This window comes from Pan paniscus, chromosome 1 (genome assembly GCF_029289425.2).
Source record: "Pan paniscus chromosome 1, NHGRI_mPanPan1-v2.0_pri, whole genome shotgun sequence".
In the NCBI taxonomy this organism is placed as follows: Eukaryota; Metazoa; Chordata; class Mammalia; order Primates; family Hominidae; genus Pan; species Pan paniscus.
In genome coordinates, this window is record NC_073249.2 from 13731603 (window position 1) to 13752937 (window position 21335).

At 45.1% G+C, this 21335-nt stretch overlaps 1 protein-coding gene across 7 annotated transcripts in view; it reads right to left on the reverse strand.

The window, feature by feature from the left end:
* The window catches only part of TBCE (tubulin folding cofactor E), a 127598-nt gene that overhangs the window by 2425 nt on the left and 103838 nt on the right, over positions 1-21335 (reverse strand). For 3 of the 7 annotated variants that reach the window (XM_055099979.2, XM_063595534.1, XM_034949361.3), the window contains 10 exons: positions 19675-19774; positions 16082-16181; positions 12605-12681; positions 11036-11131; positions 10426-10490; positions 10263-10327; positions 9416-9568; positions 7900-8119; positions 4677-4745; positions 3654-3713 (listed from right to left, as the gene is read on the reverse strand). In XM_055099979.2, coding sequence (XP_054955954.2) covers positions 3654-3713; positions 4677-4745; positions 7900-8119; positions 9416-9568; positions 10263-10327; positions 10426-10490; positions 11036-11131; positions 12605-12681; positions 16082-16181; positions 19675-19774 — 1005 coding nt within the window. The remainder of the gene's footprint in view (positions 1-3653; positions 3714-4676; positions 4746-7899; positions 8120-9415; positions 9569-10262; positions 10328-10425; positions 10491-11035; positions 11132-12604; positions 12682-16081; positions 16182-19674; positions 19775-21335) is intronic. The other 4 variants (XM_063595546.1, XM_055100072.2, XM_034949362.3 and 1 more) reach the window with 2 other exon arrangements.

Genomic DNA, 21335 nt, shown 5'->3' on the forward strand with positions numbered 1-21335 from the left:
TGCCTATGACCAGTGTTAAAAATTTGAGAGGTATACCTCTAGGCCTTTTTTTTTTCTGTGTTCATATAAGGATGTATAGGTTTTAAGTCAGGCACAGTGGCTCACGCCTGTAATCCCAACACTTTGGGAGGCTGAGGCGGGCGGATCATCTGAGGTCAGGAGTTTGAGACCAGCCTGGCCAACATGGAGAAACCCCGTCTCTACTAAAAATACAAAAATTAGCCAGGCATGGTGGCGGGCACCTGTTATCCCAGCTACTTGGGAAGCTGAGGCCGGGAGAGTTGCTTGAACCCGGAAGGCAGAGTTTGCAGTGAGCCGAGATCATGCCACTGCACTCTAGCCTGGGTGACAGAATGAGACTCCGTCTCAAAAAAAAAAGGATGTATAGGTTTTATAATATATTGACGTACTACATTTGTATTTCTTTATGACATGATGGTATAGCTTTTCATGCCAATTCCATGCCATGTCCTCTAGCCATACACTGCCCAGTATGGCAGCCACATGTGGTACTGAGCACCTGGAAAGCGGCGAGTATGACTGAAGAACTTAATTTATTTTATTTTAATGAATTTAAATAGCCACATGTGGTTATTGCAGCCACACTGGACAGCGCAGCTCTAGACCTGCTTCACTCTCCTCGGTGACACACGACAGTGCCTTGTGTGCTGTGTGGTTCCACCAGAGCTTATTCACCATTCCTCCGCTGGCAAGTACTTAGATTCTTACTATCTTTACCATTACAAATGCTGCAAGATACAATGCTTGGTCAGAGCATATGTGTATTTTTAACTGTTTATAGTAGTTCCCACATGACTTTAAAAAAGGGTATACTGCTTTTTCATGCCAGCCAGTATTATTTTAATTTTGCTAATCTAATGGGATTTAAAAAAAGATATTGCAGTTTTGTTTTTTTTTAATTTTAGACAGGGCCTCACTCTGTCACCCAGGCCGGATTGCAGTGGCTCAATCACAGCTCACTGCAGCCTCAACTTCCCGGGCTCAAGTGATCCTCCCACCTCAGCCGCCCAAGCAGCTGGGACGACAGGCATGCACCACCACACCCAGCTAATTTTTGTATTTATTTATTTTTGTAGAGACGGGGTTTCACCATGTTGCTCAGGCTGGTCTCGAACTCCTGGGCTCAAGCAATTTGCCCACCTTGGCCTCCCAAAGTGCTAGGATTACAGGTGTGAGCCACCATGCCTGGCTATTACTTTTCTGTTTAGAAGACATTTACCTATGTTAGTGGTTAAATATTCACAGCATGTGGCATAAGAATTAGTATTAAGAACCTTTGTATGAGTGAGTGAGTGAGTGCACATTTGAGAAACAGAAAAGCAAATAAAAAAGGGGAAAAAAAGGAACCCTTGTAATCTGCTGGCTTACTGCTGAGTTTATAGAATATAGGACTCAGATTCTGGATAGTTTAAAGTAGTAATTCTTACATATAATTTCTATGGATAGTCGAATCTCTGCTAGCTCTACCCAAAGATTAATAAAAACAGCATGAATGCAGTGGGTGTTCCCAAAATGGCTAACTGAATCTCAGAAGACCTGGGATACCAGTCAGGTGTACAGTGTGGAAGTAGAGAAGGGTAAGGCGGCACTGTCACCCCCAGCCAAGGGCTGCATTCAGGCATATGCCCAGATGGCAGGCCTTGGCAGGTCTACCTCAGTGCCTTCCAGAGAAAGACTGAAAAGGAAAGCTTAACGAAACAGGTCTAATGACAATATTCTTGAGCAAATACTCTATAGTGGTAACATTCCCATGAATTGATTTGATTTATCTGCAAAGGCAAAAGGAAACATGCAAAGACATCGAAGGCCAAAAACATTCACAGAAAGTCCTGGCCCGCCAGGCATGGTGGCTCACACCTATAACCCCAGCACTTTGGGAGGTGATGACAGGAGAACTGCTTGAGCTCAGGTGTTTGAGGCCAGCCTTAGCAACATAGCGAGGCTTCATCTCTACTAAAAATCAAAAAAATTAGCGGGGTGTGGTGGTTCGTGCCTATAGTCCCAGCTACTCAGGAGGCTGAGGTAGGAGGATCACTTGAGCCCGGGATCAAGGTGATGGAGCCTGCAGTGAGCTGAGATGGCACCACTGCACTCCAGCGTGAGTGACAGCCAGACCCCATCTGAAAAAAATATATAAAAAATAAAACAGTCCTGGCCCTCTTTGACTAGTCTGTCTCCACCAGGGCCTTTACTGTCTGTCTAAGTTTGAAAACAGAATAATGAAGGGGGAAATCACTAATTCTAACCCATTATATAGCAGTAGCCAAATTACATATTACAGGAGTAGAAACTGGATTGTGAATAAATAAAAATGGAGACGTTGTGGTAAATTAACACTAAATGGATGGTTATCAATCAGAAAGGTACTTCTTTGAACACAACTAAGGCCTTCTATAAGCAATACCATGATAAGCTTGCTTTATCTGATAGAAACTAATTTAAAAATCAATGTGAATTTACTGCACTGACGGGCAAACAAAGAAACCCAGTGTACTAGAGTCATTAAGCTGATGTGTATTTCATTTATTTAAATCCTCACTGCTCTAAATTATTTATATTTTAGCATTTAGCTATGAATCAAGTTTAATCTTGAGAATTCACAGTGTCATGGCATACTCAAAAATAGACTATAATTTCATTTTTCTTTTGAGTGAAAGTTTAAGGTAAGTTATGTTGATCTAATTTATTGGCACAAGCATATTTATTTTCCAAATAAAAGTAATTCAGTTCCAGTAGCACAATTTTTTTAAGTTCTAAGGTAGCTTTCTCAAAGAAAACCATTTCAGGGTGTCCATTAAAAGAGCATCTGCGAATTGTTTTTGCAGGGACTCCTAATCAGTCAGGAGAAGTAGAATGTAAGCAGTCACAAACCTCCCATAAGAATTCAATTCACCAGGACATAGCTCCTCTCTTATGAAGGGATGAGAAGCAGACCCCAAACCCAGTGTCACAGTCTCCCTGGAAACAGCAGCAGGCTTGGGGAATGCTTCCAAAAGGCTATGCCATTCAAGCTCTCAGGTTTTTTGGTTAAAAATACAACTTAGGCCAACTGCAGTGGCTCATGCCTGTAATTCCAACACTGGGAGGCTGAGGCAGGCGGATGGCTTTGAGCTCAGGAATTCGAGACCAGCCTGGGCAACATGGCGAAAACTCATCTCTACAAAAAATACAAAAATTAGCTGGGCGTTGGTGGCTCGCACGTGTAGTCCCAGCTACGTGGAGGCTGAGGCTGGAGAATTGCTTGGGCCCAGGAAGCAGAGGCTGCCGTGAGCTGAGTTGGTGCCACTGCATTCCAACCTGGGTGACAGAGTGAGGCCCTGTCTCAAAAAAAATTGTGTGTGTGTGTGTGTGTGTATATATATATATGTGTGTGTGTGTAATTATATGCAGGGGCTTCCAATTTTAACAGAACTGCTTTCAGCTGATAAAGTTAGGGGAGACCTGAACTTTTGGGGGCATGGGGGAGTGATATTAGCATGATTGATTGTATTTTAGAATATAAAAGACTAATGAAAACCTGTAAGTTCTGAGGTCCACACTTTGAGACATGAGTTAAAGGTTTTAATTTTAGCTGACTCATACCTAGGCCAATGATTCAGAGTTTAAGGAAAAGACAGGCTGGTTCTTCTTACCCGGCAGTTGTTTCTCCAGGACTTTCTGATCAAGTTGATGAGGGTATTTTATCTTCAGTGCTTTAAGAGAAACAAAGAAAAAGACTAATTGATATCTACTATTATATGGATTTAAATTATCCACACACATCAACAGATGGCCAAATGGTAGAGCTATTCAGTGCAAATTGGCAGGTCTAATCAATGTTTAAAATTCTTTCTATTAGTCCTTCCATGGATTGCTAACAACAACAGAAATAGCTGGACAACACTTTCCCTTTTCCCCCACTTAGTACTTCTTTCCTGACAGCTTGGCTAGGTTTTCAAGTCATAAATTCACAAATCACAATTTGGTTCACAACTCCAATACCTCCCACATTTATAACACTATTAAATGAGTTTAAAACATAGGGGTTACAAAAGTGTATAAGAATTTAAACATGTTTTAAAGAATTCATTTCTTTGACAGGGCGCGGTAGCTCATGCCGCTAATCCTAGCACTTTGGGAGGCCGAGGCGGGTGGATCTCCTGAGGTCAGGAGTTTGAGACCAGCCTGGCCAACATGGTGAAACCCCATCTCTACTAAAAATACAAAATTAACTGGGTGTGGTGGCACATGCCTGTAATCCCAGCTACTCGGGAGGCTAAGGCACGAAAATCGCTTGAACCCGGGAGGCGGAGGTTGCGGTGAGCCAAGATCGTGCCACTGCACTCCAGTCTGGGCAACAAGAGCAAAACTCCATCTCAATTAAAAAAAATTAGCCGGGCATGGTTGTGTATGCCTGTAGTTCCAGCTACTCCAGAGGCTGAGGCAGGAGAATCGCTTAGAACCTGGGAGGCGGAGGTTGCAATGAGCTGAGATCATGCCACTGCACTCCAGCCTGGGGGACAGAGGGAGACTCTGTCTCAAAAAAAAAAAAAAAAATTCATTTAAAACTCAAGGCATTTACTTAGGTACTTAAGAGGTACACACTTAAGAGAAACACATGTTTCAGCACCTAAGCACTCAAATACAAATAAACTATTTGAATCTGAGATTCTTACTTAGTAGCTGGTTTTTCAGCATAAGTGGTTGCTGTGTTTTGAGTTCCCAATCTTCAGGTGCACCATATTCTGTTTAAGAAAGCAAAAGAGATGAATGATAAACCAAAGGCCACTATAAGTAAAAACAAAACAAACAAACAAACAAAGGATAGGTAAGTGTCCAGAGAGCCTGTGCGTTTCCCAGGACACATGGAGCTGCCTTTATTCAGTGTGATTTTTAGGAGTGATGGACAACGACCACTTCCAAGGGCAGAATCTTCTATCTACCCAGAGCTGCAGACTCTGTAGCTTATCTAGCTCATTGTTAATGACCAGTGAAACTCAACAAAAGACAACAAATGAAAAGCAACATGTTTACATGTGTATTACATCATTGTTCCTTAGGTGTCCTGACTCAAAACTAGCAAGAGAAGACTGCCTTCAAATACTTCAAATGTTTTCCCCGAGTGTCACCTTTGGTAACAGTTCTCTTTCTGCGCTGACAGAAACCTGGTGCCACCTGAGACACAATCCACAGGACACTTCTCACGTTTCAACCAGACCGTGCAGTGCCAGGCTGGGTGCTCAGTACCATACTGCAAACCAGTTCCTAGGCCTGGACCACAGCCTCCACAGGAGAGGAGGAAAGCAGTACTTTTTTCCTGCTGTAGGCCAAACAGTGACAACATTTCTCTAAATCCCCCCATCTATCTGTGCTTTTGTCTTCTAGCATTCTTAGCAGTGAAATACTCAACAATACCTGCCCGGCTGCTTCACAATCTTCCCTTGCCCACCCCCGAGTGATTTAGAATTCACTGAGTGTGGCCAGGAAATTGGGCCGGCTAATGGAGTCATTTGAAAGTGATTCCTCTAGGCTGCTTTTCTTCCTTAAAGATACTGTTCAAGCCTGAAGCGTTTATGCAGTGAGCTTCTTGCATTAAGAAATATAAAAAAGGAAATAACATAAAAGCGAAATGTGGAGTAATAATGTCATCAAAACAAAATGGAAAGTACATCAGGGACAAAGACTCATGAATTCTTAGCTTCAAAGCCTGAAGAACCAGGCTGGAGGATTTAAGGAACCACCGTGCATGCCAAGTGCCAGCCTTGGTAGCGAGCCCTCGGGACGAGAGCTTACTGCAGAACTACACTCATACGAATTACCTATTTGTATGAATACCTATTCACTAGAATTACCTGGGGGGCTTTAAAAAATACAGATGCCAGCTGGGCACGGTGGCTCTCGCCTGTAATCCCAGCACTTTGGGAGGCTGAGGCGGGTGAATCACCTGAGTTCAGGAGTTTGAGACCAGCCTGGCCAACCTGGTGAAACCCCATCTCTACTAAAAATACAAAAAATTAGCCGGGCATGGTGGCAGATGCCTGTAATCCCAGCTTCTCAGGAGGCTGAAGCAGGAGAATCACTTGAACCCAGCAGGTAGAGGTTGCAGTGAGCCGAGATCGCGCCATTGGACTCCAGTCTGGGCAACAAGAGCGAAATTCCATCTCAAAAAAAAATAATAATAATACGGATGCCTCGGAGATAAACTGGAGTGCTTCCTACCCTTACCTACAGTGGAGCATGGTGCGCCACCTGAAACCTGGTGGACATGTTCAAGAGAAGAACCTACATTTAAGAAGTGCTTTCCCTGGCCGCGCGGTGGCTCACGCCTATAATCCCAGCACTCTGGGAGACTGAGGCGGGCGGATCACAAGGTCAGGAGATCGAGACCATCCTGGCTAACACGGTGAAACCCCGTCTCTACTAAAAATACAAAAAATTAGCCGGGCGTGGTGGTGGGCGCCTGTAGTCCCAGCTACTAGGGAGGCTGAGGCAGGAGAATGGCGTGAACCCAGGAGGCGGAGCTTGCAGTGAGCGGAGATCGCCGCACTGCACTCCAGCCTGGGCGACAGAGCGAGATTCCGTCTCACAAAAAAAAAAAGAAGTGATTTCCCAGCCAGGCGCAGTGGCTGACGCCTGTAATCCCAACACTTTGGGAGGCTGAGGCAGGCAGATCACAAAGTCAGGAGTTCGAAGCCAGCCTGGCTAGTATGATGAAACCCCGTCTCTACTAAAAATACAAAAAAAATTAGCCAGGCATAGTAGCGCATGCCTGTAATCCCAGCTTCTCAGGAGGCTGAGGCAGGATAATTGCTTGAACCGGGGAGGCGGAGGTTGCAGTGAGCCAAGATTGCACCACTGCACTCCAGCCTGGGCAACAGAGCGAAACTCCGTCTCAAAAAATAAATATACAAAAATTAGCCAGGCATGGTGGTGTGCGCCTGTAGTCCCAGCTACTCTGGAAGCTGAGGGAGGAGAATCACTTGAACCCAGGAGGTGGAGGTTGCAATGAGCTGAGATTGTGCCACTGCACTCCAGCCTGGGTGACAGAGCAAGACTCTGTCTCAAAAGAAAAAAAAAGAAAAAGAAAAAGAAGTGCTTTCCTGCCACGCATGGTGGCTCACACCTATAATCTCAGCACTTTGACAGGCCGAGGCGGGTGGATCACTTGAGGTCAGGGGTTCAAGACCAGCCTGGCCAATATGGTGAAACCCCATCTCTACTAAAAATACAAAAATTAGCCGGGCGTGGTGGCGGGCACCTCTAATCCCAGCTACTCAGGAGTCTAAGGCAGGAGAATAAATTGAACCCGGGAGGCAGAGGTTACAGTGAGCTGAGATCACTCCAGCCTGGGCCTGGGCAACAGAGCAAGACTCTATCTCTCTTTTTTTGTTTTGAGACGGAGTCTCATTCTGTCTCCCAGGCTGGAGTACAGTGGTGTGATCTCGGCTCACTGCAAGCTCCGCCCCCCGGGTTCACACCATTCTCCTGCCTCAGCCTCCTGAGTAGCTGGGACTACAGGTGCCCGCCACCATGCCCGGCTCATTTTTTTTTTGTATTTTTAGTAGGGACGGGGTTTCACCGTGTTAGCCAGGATGGTCTCGATCTCCTGACCTCGTGATCCACCCGCCTTGGCCTCCCAAAATGCTGGGATTACAGGCGTGAGCCACCGCGCCCGGCCGACTCCATCTCTTAAAAATAAAAGAATTGCTTTTCCTTCCCCAAATGCAAACCTCTCCATTTCAAGAACATAAACAGTCTCCCAGCTTCCTCCTGCTGAAAGATACTACTCTTGCCCTGCTGCCCTCGCCCCAGGAAAGTGCCTATAGTCCATTCAGATGAATACAAGAAGCCCAGGAAAGGAAGAAGGGCAAAAGCAACACTGAGAACCTCTTTTGATACCCAAGAAAAAACTTTGTTCCAGCTGGAAATCCACCTCCTGAAGGCCACCAGTGTATACGCACGTACTCAGGCAGAGGAACTGGTATCTGGGATGGGCTGTGAGGAATTCTTCGCTGAGTCTGTTTTTTTCCGGATCCTTATGTCCACCAGCCTGTTTCCACTCATTTCCAAAAGCTTTTCGGTAGTCAAGCTCAGCTCTCCGCCTCTCCTCGGGGAGAATCTATGTTCATGTGACATAAAAACAAGCCTATTACAAAGCTTTTTTCTAACATGTCCTTTGCGTTTTGCACCTTGTCCTTCCTCCATAGCACATGCAGAAAATAATCAAATTGAGAGGGACAAGATATAGTTTTCACCCTTCTTTTTAACATTGACAGAACTCAGGGGTTTATTAGAAAAGAAAAAAGAATTTCAGTTTTACACTCTTTTTTTTTTTTTAATTTGAGATGGAGTCTCGCTGTGTCGCCCAGGCTAGAGTGCAGTGGCATGATCTCAGCTCACTGCAACCTCCACCTCCCAGATTCAGGTGATTCTCCTGCCTCAGCCTCTGGAATAGCTGGGATTACAAGTGCATGCCACAATACCTGGCTAATTTTTTTGTGTTTTTAGTAGAGACGGGGTTTCACCGTGTTAGCCAGGATGGTCTCGATCTCCTGACCTCATGATCTGCCAACCTCGGCCTCCCAAAGTGCTGGGATTACAGGTGTGAGCCACCGTGCGTGGCCTACACTTTTAATTCATGCAAGTACTTGCGCATAGGCCAGTTTCAGGACTACACCAGGTACCCTGGGTCGCCTCCCCCAGGTCTGCCTGGAGGCGCCTGCTCTGGTGGAGCTGACTGACTCCCAGTGAATGCACCAAAGTGCTGGCAAGGACAAGGCATGGACTTCCCACTTTTATGGGGAAGAGTGGCTGAGAAGGGGAGGAGAAAGCAGCTCTGTGGTCTGTGTTCTTTCTGCCTACATTCCCTGAAAACATGGAGACGGTGCCTGGTGTGCCTCAAATGATACTGCACTGATCTAAGTGGAGGACTCTCTCCTGAGGAGCTGGAAAAGAACCACCATTATGAAACTGCACAAGGCTGATCTTTACCATTCCGAGGAAAGCGACATCTCACCCCCTTTACGATATTCAAAAATAATTTTTTACTTTTTTTTTTTTTTTTTTTAATTAAGACAGGGTCTCACTCCATTGCCCAGGCTGGAGTGCAGTGGCATGTTCATGGCTCACTGCAGCCTTGGCCTCCCGGGCTCAGGTGATTCTCCCACTTCAGCCTCCTGAGTAGCTGGGACTATAGCACTTACAGGCGCGTGCCACCATGCAGCTAATTTTTGTATTTTTTGTAGAGATGGGGTTTCACCAGATTGCCCAGGCTGGTCTCGAACTCCTGGACTCCAGCGATCAGCCTGCCCCAGCCACCCAAAGTGCTGGGATTACAGGTGTGAGCCACGGCGCCTGGCCTAAAATCATTTATTTTCTAGTCTAAAAAATAGCTAGTCATGACGCCAGTGCTCACCTCACATTTGTTCAGCGTCTTCAGCCGGCCAATGCTGGCGATAATGAGCAGACGCGCCGTCTCTGCTTCTTTGTCCTCTTTGGTCAGGGGGTTTCTTAGGCAGGACAAAGCCCGTAGACTTGGTAACTTCTCTAGCTCATTGAAAAACGACCACTGAAACACAGCAAAAGGAAATAAATGAAAAGCAGTATGTTTCATGCTACTTTTGCAGAAGTTTGAACCAGCAACAGGAAAGCATGTCCCTAGTTCTAATCTGAGGCAGGGAATTTCATCATGCACTAAGCAATCCCCTCTAGAAAGACCACATACTTTTACTCTTTTTTTTTTTTTGAGATGGAGTTTCACTCGTTTCCCAGGCTGGAGAGCAACGGTGCGATCTCGGCTCATCACAACCTCCGCCTCCTGAGTTCAGGCGATTCTCCTGCCTCAGTCTCCCGAGTAGCTGGGATCATAGGCATGCACCACCACGCCCAGTTAATTTTGTATTTTTTTTTTTTAGTAGAGATGGGGTTTCACCATGTTGGTCAGGCTGGTCTCGAACTCCCGACCTCAGGTGATCCGCCCGCCTTGGCCTCCCAAAGTGCTGGGATTACAGGCTTGAGCCACCACACCCAGCCCCTTTTACTCTATTAATGTGCCGTTTAAGTGTGAAGTCCACTTAAGTGTGAAGTGAACTAATTTCTTTCTTAATATTTTTGGCTTCTTATGAGGAGTTTCACGCTGAGGAGGCATTTCTCTTTCGAATTAAATTTTTTTTTTACTTTTTTGGTAGAAGGAACCTCCAAACTCTGCCATGAGAGTGGAAAGAGGCAACAGTGTGCTGGGCATACTCCGAAGCAGCTCTTACTTGTGATATCTGATTGTCGTTTACTACCAGGTACTTCAAGGATGGGAACATGGATGTTTTGCACCCTATAAAAAGAAGAATGAAGTTACACAATAGAAGTGAAAGTAGCTGAAGTATAGTGTGGGGGGGGGGGGCAGTGGGGAACTTTACTAATCTTACATACCAATTCCAGCATCCGGAAAATGTAGAGAAGAAATTCCAGTGTCAGAGAGGATTAATTGTTCTAACCTGAAATTCAAAATGTAAAATTTGATTACACAGAACAATCTAAAATGCTATGGGGTATCAACCAGACTCGGTTTGTAAATTTTTTTCCTACACCCTGGGTTTTTAATCCCATGTAAAATACTTAGAAACCGTCAAGTCCAACTTAGGACACGCAAAGTGAACTCTTTATCCCGTATTCTAATGACTCCATAGTCACCTAATGGTTCTTGAGTACCTACTGCTATGTCAGGTGCTAAATGCGTCTCAGAGGAAAGAGACCCGGTCTACTGCCCGGAGTTTAATGAATGAAGACTTTCCGCATTATCACCAGGGTCAAATTATTCATTCTTCAAATTATCTGGTACAGACATAGTCCACATTATACAGGGTTCACAAGTAAATTTTCTAAATGAATTCAAATGAAAATTTCCCAAAGGGAATTACTCAATTTAGAAATTCCATCATTGTTACCACGTTTCTATTGAGAAAGCATACGTAGCATATGAAAACTGCGTCACTAAGAATTGACTGAACACTATTGTATCAGGCATTTAGGGGCAAATTACCTGGGCAGGTGGGCTATCAGATACAGCTGATTTTCATCAATTAATTGATTAGAGGAAAGGTCTAATAACTTGACTGTCTGGAGAACATCTGTTGGCCTGTAGGGAAAATAAAATTTTTTCACCGTGAATTTATCTCTTAATTGTTTTCAAAGATACACCCTTAAAATCCCTGCATTTGGCGCGATGGAGGGCTGGGGATAAGAAGCAAGTAAATATAACTGTAAAGGGGCAACCTGAGGGGTCCCTGTGGTGATGCACATATTCCTGCCGGTATCAGTGTCACACCTAGCCTGTGATCCTATATCATAGTTTTGCAACTTGTTACCAATGGGGGAACCTGGGTCATGGGTACAAGTGATCTCTGTGTATCATTTCTTATAAAACTTCATGTGAATATATGATTATCTCAAAATAAAAAAATTTAATTTAAAAAACCTGCAGGCCAGGCACAGTGGCTCACACCTGTAATGCCAGCACTTTGGGAGGCCGAGGCGGGCGGATCATCTGAGGTCAGGAGTTCAAGACCAGCCGGGCCAACATGGTGAAACCCCGTCTCTACTAAAAATACAAAAATTAGCCAGGCATGGTGGCACGTGCCTGTAGTCCCAGCTACATGGGAGGCTGAGGCAGGAGAATCACCTGAACCAGGGAGGTGGAGGTTGCAGTGAGCCGAGATGGTGCCATTGCACTCTAGCCTGGGTGACAAGAATGAAACTCTATCTCAAAAAAAAAAAAAAACAAAAACCTGCATTTGCCTACATAATGAAACCCTTCTGTAAACGAAAATCTTTAAGATTCTGAATCCTTTAATTCAGAATCTGTTGTAAATTTTCCCACAGTTAGGTTAATTTTACATAGTAATTTAATATTATTAATTTAAAAAGGAGATGAGGCGACAATATATTTCAGAGAACCAAGTTTTACATGTACTTTGGTACAATGACCTTAAACAGATGATGCTAATGAAAAATACATTATTTAATCCTTATAGCATATCCTACAGAACTTCCATTTAGAAACAGCAAGTTGGCCAGGCACAGTGGCTCACAAGGTCAGGAGTTCGAGACCAGCCTGGCCAAGATGATGAAACCCCGTAAAAGATGGTGAAACCCCGTCTCTACTAAAAATAAAGAAAATTAGCCGGGCATCGTGGCAGGCACCTATAATCCCAGCTACTCGGGAGGCTAAGGCAGAAGAATCGCTTGAACTCAGGAGGCGGAGGTTACAGTGAGCCAAGATCGCCACTGCACTCCAGCCTGGGCGACAGAGTGAGACTCTGTCTCAAAAAAAAAAAAAAAGAAAAAAGAAAAAAAAAGAAACAGCAAGTTAATACACTGATGCAAAACTAATATAACTCATGTCTTCACAAATATGTAATTCTGATGAGTTTCCTTTGATTAGAACCAATTAGTGAAATTCTAATTTGTGAAGGCAATGAATAATAAGCATTTTTCCTAATTCTTGTTTGCAAATCCTTCTAAAAATTAAGGTTAGATATCATTGATACCATTTATTTACTCAAAATGATGATTAAATGGGGATAGATGCATTTAAGTAAGTGCTAGTTACCTTTCGGAAATTAAAATGTTGTTAGACTCAAGGTAGAGTTCCTCCAGGCCTGGGCACCCCGCGACACACCGCAGCACCTGGAAGAGAAACTCGGTTCAGGCTCAGGCGGCCTCTGCTGGCTGTTTCTTCCCGGGTGTTCATAGGAACCACCACAAGAATTCAGCTCAGTTACTGTTTCAGCAAACAAGTGCCTCACGGACAGTTCATAAGACTATGTTTCAGGCCTGGAATGGTGGTGGGGGGTGATAAATAAAATGTTAAGGGGATGCATTTTAATGCTGTGGGAGCACACACTGTGGGCACTTTGAGGCCTTGGAGGTACGTGTCAATGCATGGTTTAGGTAAAGCAGCTACGAGGTGGAACAGGAGATACTAACTGCACATATTATTATTTGATAGAATTTGCTTAACCAAAATAAGTAAATTGATGTTACACACCTTTCCTCAATTCTAAACGCCAATCTGGGTTTGTAAAGGATATGCTAATTTTTCATATCCTTTCATAAATTTCTCAACAATTATTTCTTCTTTATTTTTTTTTAATTATACATTTTTTGAAGTTTTCATTATATATTTATGACAAATATTCTACATCCATGATTCTCTCCAGTCAAAAGTTCTTTGAGATCGGGCACAGTGGTTCATGCCTGTAATCCCAGCACTTTGGGAGGCCAAGGCAGGTGGATCACTTGAGGTCAGGAGTTGGAGACCAGCCTGGCCAACATGATGAAACCCATTACCACTAAAAATACAAAAATGGCCAGGTATGGTGGCACACGCCTGTAATCCCAGCACTCTGGGAGGCTGAGGCAGGCAGAATGCTTGAGGTCGGGAGTTTGAGAACAGCCTGGCCAACATGGTGAAAACCCATCTCTACTAAAAATACAAAAAATTAGCCAGGCGTGGTAGTGCACGTCTGTAATCCCAGCTACTTGGGAGGCTGACGAAGAAGAATCATTTTGGCCCAGGAGGCAGAGGTTGCAGTGAGCCAATATCACACCACTGCACTCCAGCCTAGGCAACAGAGCAAGACTCCATCTCAAAAACCAAATAGTTGAGATGACGCCCTTGGCCATGGCCAATTAGAGAATGGAATCATCTGACTCACCCATCCTGCAAACAGTCCTGCAGATAGCACAGGTTTTAAACTGGCTGTTAAACCTGCCCGTGACCTCACTGGCCTTGGCCACGTTCATCCGCATGGATGTGTGGTCCTTGGCACTGATGATGCAGTTGCTGGTGGAGCATTTCTGCAGCACGCACAGATCCACGAACTTGCTGGCGTCTTTCTGCATGTCGAGACCGTGCCGCTGCCACCACACTGCGCATGAGCCTAATATTTTTTTTACAAAAAAAAAATTTTACAAAAAATTATTATATATTATATAATTATGTATAATAATATATAATATATATATAGCATCTACAGGATCTCTCTATGTTGCCTAGGTGGGTCTTGAACTCCTGGCCTCAAGCGATTCTCCTGCCTGGGCCTCTCAAAGTGCTGGCTGGAATTATAGGCGAGAGCCACCATGACCTGCCTCACCAACTATTTCTAAATTTTCTCACTGGAACTTTACTGCCATCTCCACCACTTGAATTTCTGTGTGCCCTTCCTAGTTTATTTGGAGGGTGAGATGCGTCTTGCTCTGTCACCCAGGCTGGAGTGCAAAGGTGCAATCCTAGCTCGCTGCAGCCTCAAACTCCTGGGCTCAAGTGATCCTCCCACCTCAGCCTCCCAAAGCGCTGGGATTGCAGGTGTGAGCCCCAGTGCCAGTGCCTGGCCCCTTCTTGTCTTCCAGCTACATCTACACCTTGAGAGGGAGTAAGCACCTCACAGAAGAGGGGCCCTAGGAAAGAGGCTCCATGGCCGCGGGCATATTAAGGGCACAAGGGGCCCACCTGTCTCTCACTGAGCGGCCTCTGTGGCACTTCCTGGGTGAACATGGCTGGGAATGTATTTCTACACCCTTGGTTTGAAAGTGGAATGCCCAAGCTGGGCGCACTGGCTCACGCCTGTAATCCCAGCATTTTGGGAGGCTAAGGCAGGCAGATCATTTGAGGTCAGGAGTTCAAGACCATCCTGGCCAACATGGTGAAACCCCGTCCCTACTAAAAATACAAAAATAAGCTGGGCATGGTGGCAAGCGCCTGTAATCCCAGCTACTTGGGAGGCTGAGGCTGGAGAATTGTTTGAACTCAGGAGACGGAGGTTGCAGTGAGCCGAGATCACGCCACTGCACTCCAACTTGGGCAACAGAGCGAGACTCTGTCTCAAGAAAAATAAATAAATAAAAATGAAAGTGGGCTGGGCACAGTGGCTCATGCCTGTAATCCCAGGACTTTGGGAGGCCGAGGTGGGTGGATCACCTGAGGTCAGGAGTTCGAGACCAGCCTGACCAACATGGAGAAACTCTGTCTCTACTAAAGATACAAAATTAGCTGGGCACAGTGGCACATGCCTGTAATCCCAGCTACCTGAGAGGCTGACGCGGGAGAATCACTTGAACCTGGGAGGCGGAGGTTGCACTGAGCCGAGATTGCGCCACTGCACTCCAGCTTGGGCAACAGAGCGAGACTCTGTCTCAAGAAAAATAAATAAATAAAAATGAAAGTGGGCTGGGCACGGTGGCTTACACCTGTAATCCCAGCACTTTGGGAGGCCGAGGCGGGCAAATCACCTGAGGTCAGGAGTTCGAGACCAGCCTGACCAACATGGAGAAACCATGTCTCTACTGAAAATGCAAAATTAGCTGGGCGTGGTGGCACATGCCTGTAATCCCAGCTACTTGGGAGGCTGAGGTGGGAGAATCGCTTGAACCTGGGAGGCAAAGGTTGCAGTGAGCCAAGGTCGCACCATTGCACTCCAGCCTGGGCAACAAGAGTAAAACTGCGTCTCAAAAAAAAAAAAAAAGAAAGAAAGTGGAATGCTCTGGGTGTGTGAAGTCAGTACACCTCAGACAGGAAATAGTACTGCCAGATATAAGTCCCAAATGCTGCTGTGCCAAGGACCCACAAGTCTACTTTTGAGCCCGGCTGTATAAAATGAACAGTGGATTCCAAGAGCTAAACTTCTAACAAGAAAAGTATGTGAGAACATTTCTGCTGCTTGGCTTCTGTTCTAAAAAAAACTTACAGGAAAACTCAGGAAGCCAGTCAATAGCCAACACTACGGCTTTTCGAAGCTCAGCACATACTTGTTCATACCATAACGGAGCGCCACTGTTTATAAAGGCACCAGAACAAGTCAAAATGAGCTGAGATAGGACATGGATTTCCAGATGCAAAACTCAACTATGATGCTCTTTTAACTCGTTTTTATAAGACACTTTAATGAATCTTGTTATCTATTAATAGATACTGGGATGATTCAAATGAAGCCACAGTTGTACTATTAAACTGTACTAACAATTCCCTATTAAACCAAACATTTTTAATTGCTTACTAATGTGTAATAAAACAAAGAAATATGATTACCTCAGCCCACGTTATTCCTGTTTGATTGAGGACTAAAACCTTCAGTGCAGAAAGTGTTCCAGTTAATACTGAACCGGAGGGAAATTTTAGTTTATTTTCACTGTGTAGAAAAAAAAGATACAATGTACTTATTTCTATACAGTAAACCCAACTGAAATAGTTGTTGAAAGCAACAATTTGGGTTTTAATCTAAGGGGTTTGATTTGTTTCAATCTTAAAATGGAATTATATTTTAAAAATCACTTTTTTAATGATGCAAGTGAATCAAGACTACCTAATTTTTAACATTTACAACACACAACTTTTTGGTATCAGCTGTGTAAAGATGCTTTCACAGGATCAGGGCAGCTGTATGCAGCTGCAGGCTTCCTAAACCCAAAACTCAGGCATTTGCAAGGTGAGCTTCCAGCTTCACAAGATATGGCTCTGGATACCGCAAAACAAAGTCCCGTTCTCCAGAGTCTTACTGATACACTGAATCATGGGCTAGAATTTTGCTTCTCTAAACATAGAGTCTGCCCTTTGGCTATGAGGATGGATGAAATTATTGCCCCTTAAATTCTTTCTCAAAACCCTAATCTCAGAAAGTATTCAATCCTGACAGTCATTTTGAAAGACGATACTATTAAAAAACACAAGCCCGTATTTCCAGAAGATGAGACCCCATGGGTTGAATTGCCCCCGTTTGCTCTATTTGGGAGCACAACTCATTCAGGCCTGTCTACCGGCTTTACTGTACACTCACCTGTCTATGCAAAAATGGTTCAAGAATGAAAGGGGAAACCTGTGCTGGGCGCGGTGGCTCACGCCTGTAATCCCAGCACTTTGGGAGGCCAAGGCAGATGGATCACCTGAGGTCAGGAGTTCAAGACTAGCCTGGCCAACATGATGAAACCCCGTCTCTACTAAAAATATAAAAATTAGCCGGGCGTGGTGGTAGGCACCTCTAGTCCCAGCTACTTGGGAGGCTGAGGCAGGAGAATCACTTGAATCTGGGAGGCGAAGGTTGCAGTGAGCCAAGATCATACCACTGTACTCCAGCCTGGGCAACAGAGTGAGACTCTGCCTCAAAAAAAAAAAAAAAAATGGAGGAAGCCTGGCTAAACCCTTGGAAAGTTAGGTTCTGAGATTAAAACAAATTAAATATTCAGGAAGGCCTAGAAAAGTGTGACATTAGTAAAATAGATAGATTAATGAAAAATCCTTATCAAAACAGAATTAAACAGTATCCCAATGAAATTACTCATTCCTACAGCAATTAAACGCTAGAAGTTTTCAAATAAACAAGCACTTTTAATAATATCACCTCTCCTCTCCTAGTCCCCAATTAAATATCACCTCCCCCAACCTTCCATCTTTACGGTCAGGCTAAAAATAAGATCTTGCAGTTCAATGAAAATCTAACTCATCCCCACCTGATAAAAGTTAAAACACATTCCTTATTCATGAATCACCTCATGTGACCGTTTGCAAGGCTATAATAATCAATGTGCCCTTAAAGATTAAAATGTCCTTAAAGAGGCGGGACATGGTGGCTCACGCCTGTAATTCCAGCACTTTGGGAGGCCGAGGTGGGTGGAAAACCTGAGGTCAGGAGTTCAAGAACAGCCTGGCCAACATGGCAAAACCCTGCCTCTACTAAAAATACAAAAAGTAGCTGGCAGTGGTGGTGGGCACCTATAGTCCCAGCTACTCAGGAGACTGAGGCAGGAGAATCCCTTGAACCCGGGAAGGGGAAGCTGCAGTGAGCCGAGATCACACCATTGCACTCCAGCCTGGGCGACAAGAGTGAGACTCTGTCTCAAAAAAAAAAAATATATATATATATATATACACACATACATATATACATACATACATACATACATACATAAGGCTGGGCACAGTGGCTCACACTGTAATCCCAGCACTTTGGGAGGCTGATGTGGGCGGATCACAAGGTCAAGAGATTGAGACTATCCTAGCCAACATAGTGAAACCCCGTCTCTACTAAAAATACAAAAATTAGTTGGGCGTGGTGGCTCGTGCCTGTAGTCCCAGCTACTCAGGAGGCTGAGGCAGCAGAATCGCTCAAACCCGGGAGGCAGAGGTTGCAGTGAGCCAAGATCACGCCACTGCACTCCAGCCTGGCGACAGGGCGAGACACTGTCTCAAATAAATAAACAAATAAATAAATAAATAAATAAATAAATAAAGTGTCCTTAAAGATTAAATGTGTCCTTAAAGTTAAATTTAGATAAATTCAAGTAAATCAAAATCTGGCTGTATAAAAATGTCTACTAGCGAAGCAGCTGCGTTGTCTGGGGTATACACCTGGTATTCCTCTCCTCCCACCAGGAAAATTTAGGACACAGACACACTTGAGGAGTTTAGGAGCAGAGGTTTAACAGGCAAGAGAAAGAAGATGGAAAACAGCTCTCTCTCTAGTAAGAGAGAGGGGACTTCCAAGAAGAAAAAGGCAAGCTGGCAGCAGATGCAGATTTTTTGTTTGTTTGTTTGTTTGTTTTCTGAGACGGAGTCTCGCTCTGTCGCCCAGGCTGGAGTGCAGTGGCACAATCTCGGCTCACTGCAAGCTCCGCCTCCCAGGTTCATGCCATTCTCCTGCCTCAGCCTCCCGAGTAGCTGGGACTACAGGCGCCCACCACCACGCCCGGCTAATTTTTTGTATTTTTAGTAGAGATGGGGTTTCACTTTGTTAGCTATGATGGTCTCGATCTCCTGACCTCGTGATCCGCCCGCCTCAGCCTCCCAAAGTGCTGGGATTCCAGGCGTGAGCCACTGCGCCTGGCCCTTGTTTGTTTTTTTGACGGAGTCTTGCTCTATCACCCAGGCTGGAGTGCAATGGCACGATCTCAGCTCACTGCAACCTCTGCCTCCCGGGTTCAAGCAATTATCTTGTCTCAGCCTCCTGAGTAGCTGGGACTACAGTCGCATGCCACCACGCCCAGCTAATTTTGTATTTTTAGTAGAGACGGGGTTTCTCCATGTTGGTCAGGCTGGTCTCGAACTCCTTACCTCAGGTGATCTGCCTGCCTCGGCCTCCCAAAATGCTGGGATTACAGGAGTGAGCCACTGCACCTGGCCCAGATGCACAGATTTTACTTTGACTTGAGGAGGCAGTGTCTGATTTACTTAATGCTCACAGATTGGTTCAATCAGGCATGACATTTACACAGCCGGGAAAGGCTGGCCACCCCACCCTAATCTTACTATGTAAATGAAATTTCCCTTTGGCTGGCACCATCTTGTCTGCTCCTTACTGTACACGTGGCTGGAAAAGAGAAGGGAAGATGGAGCTGCCATCTTGAACCTGATTGGCTCAACTGTCCGCATCTATGTCTGCAGCTCGATTTTACAGGCTGCTTGTGTTAGAAAGGAAAATAATTTGGGGCTGCTTTTCATTAAAAGGAAAACCTTACTGAGGACTTCCATACCCTCACTATCAGCCTGAGTAATTTCTTCTTAACTCCTGTATCATCAGGTGGCAGCCTTAACCCTTCCGGCTCCCTACCTCTTTCCACAGAGATGCTGTGAGGAAGCAAGGAGAGATGAGCTTTATTGCTAATGAAAATTCAGCAACCAAGAGTTCATACCTGACATTAAGGACTTCCAGGTGTCTGAGCTGATCAGCAATGTGTATCACTTCATCCCATGATGACAACAGGTTTTTTGACAAATCTACCTTTCTGATATCTAAAAGCACATGTTAAGAAACAGTAATTTCAAAAGATTCACAAAAGACATAAAAGTAGTTATTCTTAATTCCAGAGCATGAGCGCTTTAACTTTTCATTTTATACCCTCTTCAAATTTTTTCAGCTTCAAATTTTTTCAGGAGTACATAATATTTTTAAGTTATCCAAAACTTCACTGAGAAACGAAAAAGTTCATTGTGAGGCCAGGCGCGGTGGCTCACGCCTGTAATCCCGGCACTTTGGGATGCCAAGGTCGGGGGAATCACTTGAGGTCAGGAGTTCAAGACCAGCCTGGCCCACATGGCAAAACCCCATTCTACTAAAAATACAGAAATTAACCAGGTGTGGTGGCACACGCTCGTAATTCCAGCTACTCAGGAGGTTAAGGCAAGAGAAACTCTAGAGCCCGGGAGGCGGAGGTTGCAGTGAGTGGAGACTGCGCCACTGCACTCCAGCCTTGGTGACAGAGTGAGACTGTCTCAAAAAACTAAAAATAAATTAAAAGTTCATTGTTATATACTCAAAACTTGAGACAAACATCTACAATCAAATGACAAAGAACCAAATGTCATAACGCTAAACCATCCTAGCACTATCCAACAAAAGGAGAGGGGAAAAGCAGTGAGGGTAACTTTGATTTCTGAAGCACCTAAGGTATACACACAAGCCTCACCCCAGCACACGACCTTCTATGGGGCACCATTACCATAGGAATCTCCAGATAAATAGCATCTACAGGGGAGAGAAGAGGGGTCAACTTGGGACACATGTTCAAAAGTGCATGACTTAGGAATTGAGAGGGTGTCCGGTAGCCTGGAAGCAGTTGTAACAGTATCACTCCAACTGCCCCTGATACAGGGATTCAGAGAGGATAACACAGTGGGGCTGGAAAAGCAAAGCAGACAGGCAACACAAGTGGAGGTGAGGGGCTAGGTGCAGGTGCAGCACCATCAGGAAGGGGCACAGCTTAGCCAGGTCCCCGCAGAGAAAGACAGAGGAGCTTGCAGCAGGACCGGGCCAGCTACTGGAGGAGCTACACTCTCATCTAATATGTGTATGTGTGGAAATTATTCAATGCACTCGTCTATTCTGCAAGTAATTATTTAGGGCCAGGAGCATCGCAGTGAGCAAAGCAGAGTGTCATCGGGGAGAGACGATCGCGACACAGGGGCCTCAACAGTGTGTCACAGGCAGGCCTGTCTGTGCTCAGGGACAGAGCAGGGCATGCAGGAAAGGTGTGTGGCTGTTCTATATGCAGTGCCCAGGGAAGGCCACCTCCTCTAAGAGGGCATCTGAGCAGAGAGCTGAGGGAAATGGGGGAACGCCATCTGGGAGAGGAGCACATGGCGGAGGAGTGACAAGAGCAAAAAGGCCCTGGGGTGGGAACGAGCTCAGCCTATGACCGGGACCGCCAGCGCCTGTGTGACTGGAGCAGAGGGGCTTGGGGGTACTAGAAACAAGGTCACAAGGAACAAGGGGCCAGGCCACATCACAAAGGGCCTTGCAGGCCACTTCAAAGTCTGTGCTAGTCTTTGCTTGAAACGGGAGATATTGGAGGCT